This window comes from Macaca mulatta, chromosome 6 (genome assembly GCF_049350105.2).
Source record: "Macaca mulatta isolate MMU2019108-1 chromosome 6, T2T-MMU8v2.0, whole genome shotgun sequence".
NCBI lineage: Eukaryota > Metazoa > Chordata > Mammalia > Primates > Cercopithecidae > Macaca > Macaca mulatta.
Genome location: NC_133411.1, coordinates 87,513,866 through 87,526,175, shown reverse-complemented (window position 1 = coordinate 87,526,175; position 12,310 = coordinate 87,513,866). Strand labels below are relative to the sequence as shown.

Sequence of the window (12,310 nt, the reverse complement as noted above, 5' to 3'; positions counted from 1 at the left end):
AATTATTTCGTATAGGCATTAAAAACACTCGAAATTACTCTGACACGTACTTAAGTTGACTGAGTCCCTGGGCAAGGTTCTTTGTCCCTTGCTGTTGTTGGTCCTGCTCCCACCCTGCAGAGTGCTGGACACAGAGGTGTGCCAGTTCTATGGATGGAAACAATTGGTAGATATTCACACAGGAACTGAGGGGACACACACACACACACACACACAATCTGCCTTAGGAATAATGTCAACTTCTAAGCCAGCTAGTGCAGCCAAGCCCTGCTGCTGTCGGGGGTGGCACTCACTCGTAGGGAATGCTTCTGAAAATGACATGGTCCAGGAGGGTGATCTGTTCCGCCAGCTCCATGGCCGACAAGGACTGAAAGCATTCGGCCTTCATGCAGTCAGTCTGCAAGAGATGAAGGAGGGAAATGAAACACCCGAGAGAGGGTGCCTGCCATCTCATTGCAGGTCAGCGAGGCAAACAGCGGCATGTGTGGAAGCATGAAGTTCACCACTAAATTCTAACTGTGAAAAAAATAGCAGAAAGCTAAAAATATCAAAGCCAACATGAATATCTTAGACCAACTGCTAGACCCCACGCCAAATGTGGTTCATCTCACAGAGCTTCATAGATAGGACAGAGGGCCTAATGCTACAACACTCCTGATCAGTTACAAGCATATTGCCCACCTTGGCGAGGTAGTTTGCACATAGATGTGCTAGATAAAAATGTGGTCAGACTTACCATTTGAATTATATCCTCTAATTTTAGGTGGATGTCATCTTGGTCATCTTGTGAGAGGGCCCTGAAAAAGATATCAAATTATCCTCCGTGGAAAAAAAAATAGACAACCTAGGAACAAAACTACAAAATGCAGTTTGGTTTTCCCTGGATGGGAGGTCTGAAGATTTGGGTCTACAAGGCCATGCAGCACAACTGGCTGCTGTGCTGGAGATGAGCAATCCCCAAACAGAAAACATGCTCAAGGCATGAGAGAATCATCGGGACAGCTGATTTAGAACAAAGAGCCAACCTGTGACATAGACGGTTGTAAATGAAACCACCACCATCACAGCGAGTCTGAGAGTGAGCTGGGTGTGCTCTGAGTTACCATCTATAATGTAAAATGGAGCATCGTCTAATGCTAGCAGCCAGTAATACTCCTAGGCCTGAGTGCCCTCCTCCCCACACCTCTATCCCCTACCATAGGCCTTCCCTGCTGTCACAGAGGCGGGAGATGCAGGGCCACCCCCTTCTCAAGCTTACGTAGACCAGAAGCACAGGGGGTTCTTATGTAGCAAGACTCTGAACAATGCCAGACAGGAGCCAGCAGATAGCTTCTTCCCCCTTGCATTCCAGGTAGACCTTCCTCAGACACTTTTGGCCCTGAATCTCATACATGTTATTCAGCTCTCAATAAATATCTTTTAAAAAAATAAATGATGAATGAATGAATGAGTAAATGAATAAATACACGTTAATACCTTAGATACTTGTTTCAGACTACAGGGTATTTTATGTCCAACAGAAGTTCAGAGTCCAGGAAAACTGGAGTCCAGTAGGCATCCAATTACATAATGTGCCATTGGAGCCAAGGATTTTATGTTTTCCAAAAGGAAGGCACAAGCACATATTAAAAGTATTAAAATAGTTAAACGGTCCCAAACCATGTACTCTGCCTGCTGCAGGAAGCCAGTTTTAAAAGAAGTAATGATGATGCATTGTTCTGTTGTGTTCTGAGTTGATTAAAACAACCACCACAACCCTCAAAAATATAATATCAACAGAGATGGCTTCCTGTATGCCCGCTCTGTGCCAGGCATGTGCTGAACATTTGACATGCACTATCTCCTGTATCCTAACAAATCCCTTCCAAGGGATTGTTATACAGGATAGTGGATAATGCAGGCATTGTGATCTCCGTTTTACAGACAAGGAAACAAAAGCTCAAAGACACTGACTAAGTTGCCCAAGGTTGTGGGCCCTTCTTTTACTCTGCACTTCTCTTAAGCAGGCTCAGGGAAGGCACCTCTCCAAGGCTTCCACACACAGCACAGTCAGCACAGTCGATAAACACAACTCCCTTCCCTCGGCTGTCTGAAGGGGGAGCAGGAGGCTTCGGATTATACTAGCAGCAGCCCTCTTATTGGCACTTAGCCATAGTATTTGTGAGTAGAAAGAAATAGTCATCTTATCTTAAAGGGCAGATTAAGATGTGGAAAAAATAAGTTAAAGCTAACTCTTTCTCCCAAGCCTGTTAAATCGCATGAAGGGTTACACATGGGGGATAAAAGTGACTTTTCTGAAAGTGCACGTCATCTTTTCCGCCATTCTAGGTTCCCGGAGAGAGATCGGTGGCTCCATAATTATGTGTACCAGTGGGAAAGATCTTTTTACGAAGCTGGATAATATCTTTCCCTTGGAAAGAAAAGGTCAAAAAGTTAGTTAGCTCCCATCAAATTGTTTCTCTTCTCAATGATCTTACCCTCATTTTCCAAGATGCACTCTGGTTCCATCAAGTTACCTAACATTTTATGTCTTCTCACTGACGCTACGTGGGGTTTGGGGATGACTTTTCTATGACCTGAGCCCATCACAGTGGAACATCCAAGAAGTTAATCACTGTTTCTTTTATTTTGTGGCATGTTGGGTGTCTAGAAAAATCTCTACACTGAATAGATTTTGAAGACAGCTAGTTAGACAACTTTGGAGGAGGAGAGATGGTATTTTAGAAATACAAGTTTTGAGTAGAGGTTTTTATTTACAAACAGGGCAATAAACTATGTATGGCAATTAAGTGTATTCATCAAGTGATCCCTGTGAGGCTGTGAGTCTGGGAGGCTTCATTCAAAAGAGCATTTGCTTTATTGCATTAATGAAACCTATGCGTAAAAACATGTTTTATGTTCATATCTCTTATATGTCAGGAATGCATATAAATCTCTAAAGTCAGGGCTGCACTTAACCACCATATGATATGTTTTTTATCTCTCACAGTCATAGCCTGTATTTTCTAGAGGGCATGGTTCAGAATTCTTTCCCTTCAGATGTGGAGGCCTCTGCACTTCTGGTTCAGTTCCTATAGAGAAAAGATTTGCTTCTCATCTTCTGGCGACCCTTGGGCATTGATGAACATTCCAGGACCCTGGGTTCCCCACCACCATCACTACCACGTCTATAACAGTATCATCAGTTTAATAATTGTGCGTTTATAATGAAATACCAAATAAAAGGAAATGGGATTATCCAAGCTGTATGATTGGAAAATTCCTCTTTCAATTAGGGTAGTCCAAAAACAAAGCCAAAAGCAACCAGTGTCTGTCCTGGGATTGGTCCACACTCTCTGTGTGTGGAAAAGGTGATGAAGCCTAAAGAATGTTGAGTTTGAGTAAGATCCAGCCTGGTTTCACTTGGGCCATATGGCCTTAATGGTAGAAACTACTTTTTCTGGGAACTACTGTCAGTGCTTCTAACAGTAATAATACTCACTTTACTACGAGTGCTAATGACTTTTCAGGCATCACGTTAACCTCCTTACACATTTCACGTCATGTACTCTTCACAACAACCTAATGAAGTAGCTATTACGAGTCCAACTTTAGAAATGAGGAAACATGTTTGGAATGGTTGAGAACTTGACCTCTGTAAATGGCTGAGCCAAGATTTAGCCCTGTGACATCCTGCAAAAGGTAGAATCAGACTCTGCTCAGTGTTGTAGTTTCAAGCTGTACTGCCTACTAAAATTTCTATTCCCTATCAGTCCTACGCTGCTAATTCTCAGGTCATTATTCAGCCAAAAGAGTTGGCAAATCTGAAGCCTGATGAATATCAAGACCTGGGATGGTAAACAGGATTCATCTTAAGAACCAACTCCAACTAACTGACTTCTGAGGTCACCTCCTGGTGCAGAGAGAAAACTCTCAGAATTGATGGGTAAAGTCTGGCATCGGCGTCTTGAGGGGATTGGCAACAAAAGGCCCTCATGTTGGTTGATCCTGACAGTTTTTCACAGCCTGAACACCCTCACTTCCCTGACAGCTATTTAGTCAAATATCCCTAGGGGCACAAACTTCCAGAATGTAGTTTTTAAATATTAGTGTTTTAAACGCAAAGAGCATAACAAACCAGTTATGAAGAGAGAAGAAACAGTAATCACTCAGAGTCCCTCATGCACTGAAACCTGGCTTCACCTTAATATGTACTTACAATTTCAAAATCTGAAAACAGACACAGTAATGGAATCCCTGGGCTTATTTAGATGTTTTCATAGAATGGAAAAAGTGGAGAAGGCCCCTAATTGTTTCCTAGGGCTGCCCTAATAAAATCCCACAAACTGGGTGGCTTAAAACAACAGAAATGTATTGTCTCACCTTCCAGACAGAGGTCTGTAATCGAACTGTCAGCAGGGCTACACTGCCTCTGAATCCTGGAGGGGAACCCTCCCTTGCCTTTTTAGCTGCTGGTGGTTTGCCAGCGATCTTTGGCCTTCTTTGGCTTGCAGCTGCATAACTCAGTCTCTGCCTCCATCTTCAGATGGCATTGTCTCTGTGTCTGTCTTCCATGGTTGACTTCTTATAAGGACACCAATCGAAGTGGATTGGGGTCCACCCTACTCCAGTACCTCATCTTAACTGATAACACTGGCAATGGCCTTATTTCCAAATGAGGTCCATTTTGAGGTATGGGAGGCTGGGACTTCAATGTTTCTTTTAGGGGATAGGGAGATACAATTCTACCCATAAAAGTCCCTTCACCAAAGAATGGCCCGGCTATGGGATCTTCAGCTAATGGGGGCTAAGAAAGACTTACAGGCCAGTTGCTAACACATCACAAACCAACATCTGGTGTTGCTGCTTCAGGAAGGACTTGCAGAAACATGGACTGAGCTAAAATAGACTGCCTGTGGATGACACAAGCATTCTGGATAGCATGTAACAAGGAGACAATGCAGCCAAGCTTCCAGGAAAGGAAGGGTCATTTCTAGAGGTTGTAAATGAAGAGGGAACTAGAAATCAGAGTGGTAAACAAGTACCAGACTCTGCAGAGAGATGCTGGGCTTCCCATCCCCAAGCAAGGACAGAGGACATAGTTATGAGTGAGCTGGGAAGCTGCAACTGAAATGTCTGCACAAAGCCGGGATGGCCGCCCTTTCCACATAGAGTGGACAAGAAAAAAATCCACCCACCAGTTCAAGAAGCTATAAGAAAGCTTGTTACCCACTTGGATACTGGGTGCAACAACTATGGACACAAATCTCTAGCACTATGCCCAAAGTTAAAGACTTTATCACTTAGAAGTGTGGAGTCCTACCTTAGACAATCCCCCACAATTATACCACCTACACGATGTGGAAATCCTAAACTGACAAGCTGTAGAAAAGTTGGTCGGGACCAGTGAAATGAGCCAAAGAAAATTCATAACTACTCTGTGATGGCCCATCCACAATTCAGGTGCATGAGACTCCTATAGACACTACCACCCTCACAAACATGAGCTTACAATAACCCACACGAGGAAACATCATTTCTCTTTGATGCCTGCTGGACTCGCAGGAGAGGCTCCTCAAGGGTTCCTTTCTTTAACTGTTGGTTCTACGGTAAACCGCTGTCTGCCTCCATAGATAACGGCAACTGCACTCCACATGAGTTATACCACCCTGTCCCAAGTCTTCCTGAGACAGCAGACCCCACATTGCCCCCAGGAAAGAGAAGTTGATACATAACACTTTACTGCTGAGAACATAGACCCCACTGTCCCCAGGATTCTAAGATTTATTCTTCTGGTTTGCTAGGCTCTTATTTTCTATGAACAAACAAGAATCAACCAATGTCATCCAGTCGGCATCTTCAGTTGCCTTCACCTGAGGATATTTGCGGTGGCTTTCCTTTCTTGGGGAAGAAGGTCTGGGTCTCGCAGAACTTCTTCTAGTAAATTTAGGACATTCATCTTTAGTTCATTGTTGAGTTCAAAATCCTAAAAAATAAAATAAAATAAATCTTTTTAAATTTTAGTTTTGAAAGGGTTATCTCTGTGACACATGACACCATTCTCCATGATAAATTCTCTAGAAGCTAAGTATGGAAATTAAAATGTATGGACCCTAGAGTTCCATGCCACACTGGGGTCCTATTTACTTGGTTTGGAAGGGGGGTCTGTTATTGGTATTTCTGACAGGCTCCCCCCGTGGCTCCCCAGGGGGTATAAATGTGCAGTCAGTGTTGAGAACAACTGCCTCTAGGGACAGCCACTGGGAAGGGTTCTTAAAACAGCTTACAAGGCCCTGGCCCACCCCTCCAGCCTCTTCTCTCACACTGCTTGCATCCCCGTGGCCTGCAACACATACCATGCCCCCAACACACTCACACTGTCCTAGACTTAACAAATGCCTTCAGTTCCTCAAGAGATATGTGCTTCCCGTAGCGTGGAACACTATGCCGCCTCCACATGTTTATTTCTATTCATTTTTTGGGCCTAGGAGATGATATGCACTCTCCCTGGAGTCTTTCTTAATTCACCCAGTGGGATTGGGAGCTTTTCTTTGTGCACCCATGGCACACGTAACTCACAGCTGTCAACTCTCTGTATTACATTGCAAGGGCCAATTTAATTGCCTGGCTTTTTTCTGGATGATGAGTAAGATCAGTAACTGTGACATATCGGTATCTCAAAAAATATTTGCTGCAAGAATAAAATCTGTCATTTGAGCAGTAACTTGAATGAAGATATGCTAAGGCTATCAGTATCTATATCTACGTCAATATAGATATGCTAAGAGCTAAAGAATGATACAGACTAATGGGGCCACGTTGAATGAACATAGAAGTGAGACTGAAGAGGCACCCACTGGGGACAGCTGGGACAATATGGGCATCAAAATGAATAATAAGAGTAATGAGCAATAACCAGTTTAATAAGAAGAACCTGTAAGTCCTTATTGATACTGATGCTCACAAAGCCAGATTTTTAAAAGGTAGAAAATAAAACTATTCTTCTTTTTTTTAATCACAGGGTCTCCCTTTCTCTGTTACCCAGGCTGGAGTGCAGTGGTGTGATCACAGCTCACTGCAGCCTCAAATTCCTGGGCTCAAGTGGTCTCCCACCTCAGCCGCCCAAGTAGCTGGGACTACAGGTGTGTGCCACCACGCCCAGCTAATTTTTAATTTTTTTTGTAGAGACAGGGTCTTGCCATGTTGCTCAGGCTGGTCTCAAGCTCCTGGGCTCAAGTGACCCTCCTGTCTCAGCCTCCTGAAGTGCTGGGATTATGAGCATGAGCCACTGCACCCAGCCTAAAGCTATTCTTTATAGTAGAATTCCAAATAGTAGATGCAAAGAAATAAAGGAGTTAGAAAATCACGATTTTCTTTTTTTTCTTTTTTCTTTTTTTTTTTTGAGATGGAGTCTCACTCTGTCGCCCAGGCTGGAGTGCAGTGACGTGATCTCGGCTCACTGCAACCTCCGCTTCCTGGGTTCAAGCAGTTCTCCTGCCTCAGCCTCCTGAGCAGCTGGGATTACATGTGCGTGCCACCACACCTTGCTAATTTTTGTATTTTTAGTAGAGACAGGGTTTCACCATGTTGGTCAGGCTGGTCTCAAACTCCTAACCTCAAGTCATCTGACTGCCTTGGCCTCCCAAAGTGCTGGGAGCCACCACACAGGCATGAGCCACCGCACCTGGCCAAAAATCACCATTTTCAACCAAAGCAGTAATCACTAATTCAGGCAAGGATCATGAATGAATGCTAAAATGGTTGAATGAAGTGTATTAGAGAACAGAATTAACAGTGTCAGAGTACACCTCAGAGATTACTTATTAATCACAACGGGAGAATCTGGCAGATATCACCTTACCCCAAGCAATCAAAGTTACCATCCCCTATGATGGAAGAAACCAACATCATATATCTACTAAGGTAATGATCTATAATGTAATACATCCTTAGTTTTTCTGCCTAAAATGCATGATATTGATCTAATTTTAAAGAAGCATTGGCCTGTACTCTTCAGAAATGTCAGTGTCATAAACAACAGAGACAAACTGAGGAACTCTTCCAGCTCAAAGGACACCAAAGGGACAACAGCTAAATGCAAGCTTTGAACCTGGAGTCAAGAGGGGAATGCTTTAAAAGGGCATTACTATGACAACTGCCAAAAATGGAATCAGGACTGTGCACTAGTAGAGAGCATTCTGCCAATGGTAAATTTTCCTGAATTTGATCATTTTACTGTTGGCTATGTATGAGCAGGTTCCCCACTTATACACTACTGGTGGGAATGCAAATTAGTTCAGTCCCTGCGGAAAGCAGTTTGGAGATTTTTCAAAGAACTAAAAATAGAACTACCATTTGACTCAGCAATCCCTGGGTATATACCCAAAGGAAAATAAATTGCTCCACCAAAAAGAGACATATACTTGCATGTTCATTGCAGCACTGTTCATAGTAGCAAAGACACAGAATCAACCTAGGTGCCCATCAATGGTGCATTAGATAAAGAAAATGTCGTATACATACATCATGGAACATGATGCAGCCATAAAAAATGAAATCATGGGCCAGGCACGGTGGCTCACACCTGTAGTCCCAGCACTTTGGGAGGCTGAGGTGGGTGGATCATGAAGTAAGGAGATCGAGACCATCATGGCTAACAGTGAAACCCCGTCTCTGCTAAAAATACAAAAAATCAGCCGGGTGTGGTGGCGGGCGCCTGTAGTCCCAGCTACTCGGGAGGCTGAGGCAGGAGAATGGCGTGAACCCAGGAGGTGGAGCTTGCAGTGAGCTGAGATTGCGCCACTGCACTCCAGCCTGGGTGACAGAGCAAGACTCCGTCTCAAAAAAAAAAAAAAAAAAACAAAACACAAAAAACAGAAAAAAAGAAAAAAGAAATCATGTTCTTTAAAGCAACATGGATGAAGCTAGAGGTCATTATCCTAAGCAAACTGATGCAGAAACAGAAAACCAAATATCACATGTTTTCACTTATAAGTGGCAGCTAAATCTTCGGTTCACATGGACATAAAGATGGCAACAGTAGACACTGGGGACTCCAAAAGGAGGGAGGGAGGTGGGGCCAGGGCTGACAAACTTCCTATTGTATACTATGTTCACTCTCTGGGTGATGAGATCAGTAAAGCCTGAATCTTAGCACCACACAAAACCTGCACATGTACCCCCCGAACTAAAATAAAAATGCAATTTTTTTTTAAAAGAACAGGTTTTTGTTCTTAGAGGGAGTGGGGAGAGAGAGAAAGAGAATACATGTTAAACATGGGAATGATTACTGAGGGATTCTAGATGTGTATCAGTGTACTTTTTTTTATTCTGGCAATTTTTCTCTGTTTGAAAATTTTCAAGGTAAATGTTGGGAAAAAAAGAACAAAAAGGTAGAACTCTGTCTCTTACATTCTTTAATTAAATATATCCTTATGAAACATGTACAGGCAGCAGAGAGGAATTTTTAGGTATTTGGAGATGAACTGAACACTGCAAAGTCTTGCTTTTGAGGATCTTACTCGATAGACTATATCTTTATATGTACAGACATGAGTGTTTATTTTCCACCATATAATGTTACTTATCATAATTACATTTTAACTTTAAGGAAAGTAATTATGAAGCACTGACATTCTGAATCCTTTTAAATGATTGGAGAGAACCTTGTTAATTGCAACAAATCAGATAAAAAGAAAACAGCAAGATTTTACTATATTTGGTAAAAACAATGAACAAGATCATAATTTCATAAATTGTAGACAATGCAAATCTAATCTAATTTGAATTTAGTATTTTTTTACCTCAGTTTGGTGGTAAATGGTATAACAAATTATTCCCAACATTTTACTTTTCACTGTTTGACCATAGTCCCAATTCTTCAGAAACAAGAGCCACTGGGGCCCAGGAGCAACACAGATGTCAACATCTCCTCAACATATGGCTTCAGATGATGTTTTCCTAAAATTTCACCTATTTATTGCCAAACACCTTCTCGCTATTAATTTTTTTTAAAATGTATGTAAAGAGAGGAGAGTAATAGTTTGCCAGTGTTCTTTCTTTCGGTTCCACTCCCTCCTTCATTTCAAGGTAAAGGGATGTTTGTAAACAGTTAATACTCTCACCTTCGTCAATCCGTGTGCACCACATTCTCAGCCATCAGGACTTTATTTCCTTAATGAATATTTCATATATATATACACACACACACACACACATATATACATATATATATATATTAGTGAGACAACCGAGTCTTCATGTAGCTATGTCAGGTCTCTAATGATGCAAATAATCTGATTATCATAAATGCACGATTAGTGTGAAGGATATCAGGTTACTGTTTAGACCGTGTTGAGGGCCAATTAGTGGTTTAATCAACTGGCATTAGTAACTACTGTGCCCCGTACTGGGCTCAATGGGGCAGAACGCTTCTGGGGCCCCAGGATGGCAAGTGTGTGAAAGGTCTTGTTAATAAAAACATAATGTAATTTTCTTATTTTGAACTCTGGGACGACTGGCCTGAGAGGGACCTTTGAAAGACTTAATGAAATCTGCCAAGACACGATTTGAAGCATGACAAATGGTCGCAGTTGAATAGTTGCTTTGCTGCTGATGATATAAATCAGACTCTGATATAATGCAAAGCAGAATCTCTGATAATGGAGTAGGAAATGGAAGAATTTTTGCCATCCATAATTTTCACTTACATTTGCACAGGTTTTTACAATGTACAAAGTGACCTTTAGTATGTAACTTGTTGTTGTTATTTGCTTGATTTTGAGACAGAGTCTCACTCTATTGCTCAGGCTGGAGTATGGCACAATCTGGGCTCACTGTAGCCTCTGCCTCCCAGGTTCAATGGATTCTCATACCTTAGCCTCCCGAGTAGCTGTGACTACAGGTGCACACCACCACATCCAGCTAATTTTTATATTTTTTGTAGAGATGGGGTTTTGCCATGTTAGCCAGGCTGGTCTCGAACTCCTGACCTCAAATGATCTGCCCTCCTTGGCCTCCCAAAGTGCTGCGGTTACAGGCATAAGCCACGGTGCCCGGCCGTGTATATAATTTTAATTCTTCCTCAGCTGACCCAGCATCAGACAAGACAGGAACCATAATCTCAGGGTCTCCTGTCACATATGGGCCACAGAGGCTGAAGAGAGGTGATCGCATGGGCTGAGATGAGAAGCATGGGGAGATGGAGGGGCTGGGACAAGAACACCAGTTCTTCTGACTCCTTCATAGGCCTTTATACTTGCCCTTCTCAAACTGTCATGTGCACAGGGGTCACTAGGGGTTGTGGCTAAAATTAGATTCTGATTCAGGGGATCTGGAACAGGGATAAGGACTCCGCGTTTCCAACAACCTCCCGGGTGATGTTGATGCTGCTGGTCTGGGGTCCACATTTTGAGTAGCAAGACTTTACATTACCTTTGTTTATCTACCAAAAAAAAAAAAAAAAAGTCATTAAAAAAACTCTCCAAAAGTAAAAGAAATCTAGATCTTCTGATGTACTACCTAGAATGGATGATTTTATTTTTTACAAATGCATGTAAAATACAGAATTGGTCATTGAAAAGTCCCTGTTGAAAATACGGTAGCTGCTGCTCAATAAAAAGAAATCTAAAGCAGCAAAAAGACATTTGCCCTATTTAAATCCAGAGACAAATGATTGCTAATGTCTGGCTGACAGCCAAGTTGTAATTGTCCAGCATTTAATTTTTGGTTACATTTCCCCGAGTCCTGAAACGGTGGAATAAGACTTACCCGAGTGCCTTCTTGCAGGCAGCAATCGAGGCGCCCACAAGATGGCGCTCCCGGGTCGGCATTGGCCCTGGCGCGGGCCCCTGGGTGGAGCCCGCAGGCCTGGAGGAGGGACGTCGCCTGCCCGTGTTTAGGACACAAAGCCCCACGAAGCCTTCTGCGCCAGGAGAGCGAATCCATGGCACCCAAGAGACTCCGAGGTACTTATTGAAGTTATCAAAGCAACAGAATCTAATTTAGTTTTTGTTTTCCAATTCCTGAAGCAGGGATGCGGAGACAGAGGATTCGAACAAAGAAACCGCCCTGCTCTCAAAGGTGGAGCGCTCAGAAAATGCAGGACATTTATATTTCATTCTCTGAAAAGGAGCCCATAGCTCTTGTTCCTTCAAAAAGAATTACTGAGCAACTCAACAAACAAGGCTCTGCAGTGGAGGCGGAGCAGCAGACTTCTGGGTGGGTTTGCACATGAAAGAAATATTAACAAAAGAAACTGGGAGAGGCTTGAGGAGGGCGCCCATCTGCAAGGGCCCCCCTTGGGGACGCCCTACTGACCCTTAGGAGAGGC

At 42.9% G+C, this 12,310-nt stretch overlaps 1 protein-coding gene across 4 annotated transcripts in view; it reads right to left on the bottom strand.

Annotated features, from left to right (window-relative positions):
* RASGRF2 (Ras protein specific guanine nucleotide releasing factor 2) overlaps nucleotides 1-12,310 on the bottom strand; it is a 264,596-nt gene that overhangs the window by 22,846 nt on the left and 229,440 nt on the right. For all 4 annotated transcript variants that reach the window (XM_015140344.3, XM_015140347.3, XM_015140346.3 and 1 more), the window contains 3 exons: nucleotides 5,853-5,965; nucleotides 737-797; nucleotides 294-397 (listed from right to left, as the gene is read on the bottom strand). In XM_015140344.3, the coding sequence (XP_014995830.1) occupies nucleotides 294-397; nucleotides 737-797; nucleotides 5,853-5,965 (278 nt within the window). The remainder of the gene's footprint in view (nucleotides 1-293; nucleotides 398-736; nucleotides 798-5,852; nucleotides 5,966-12,310) is intronic.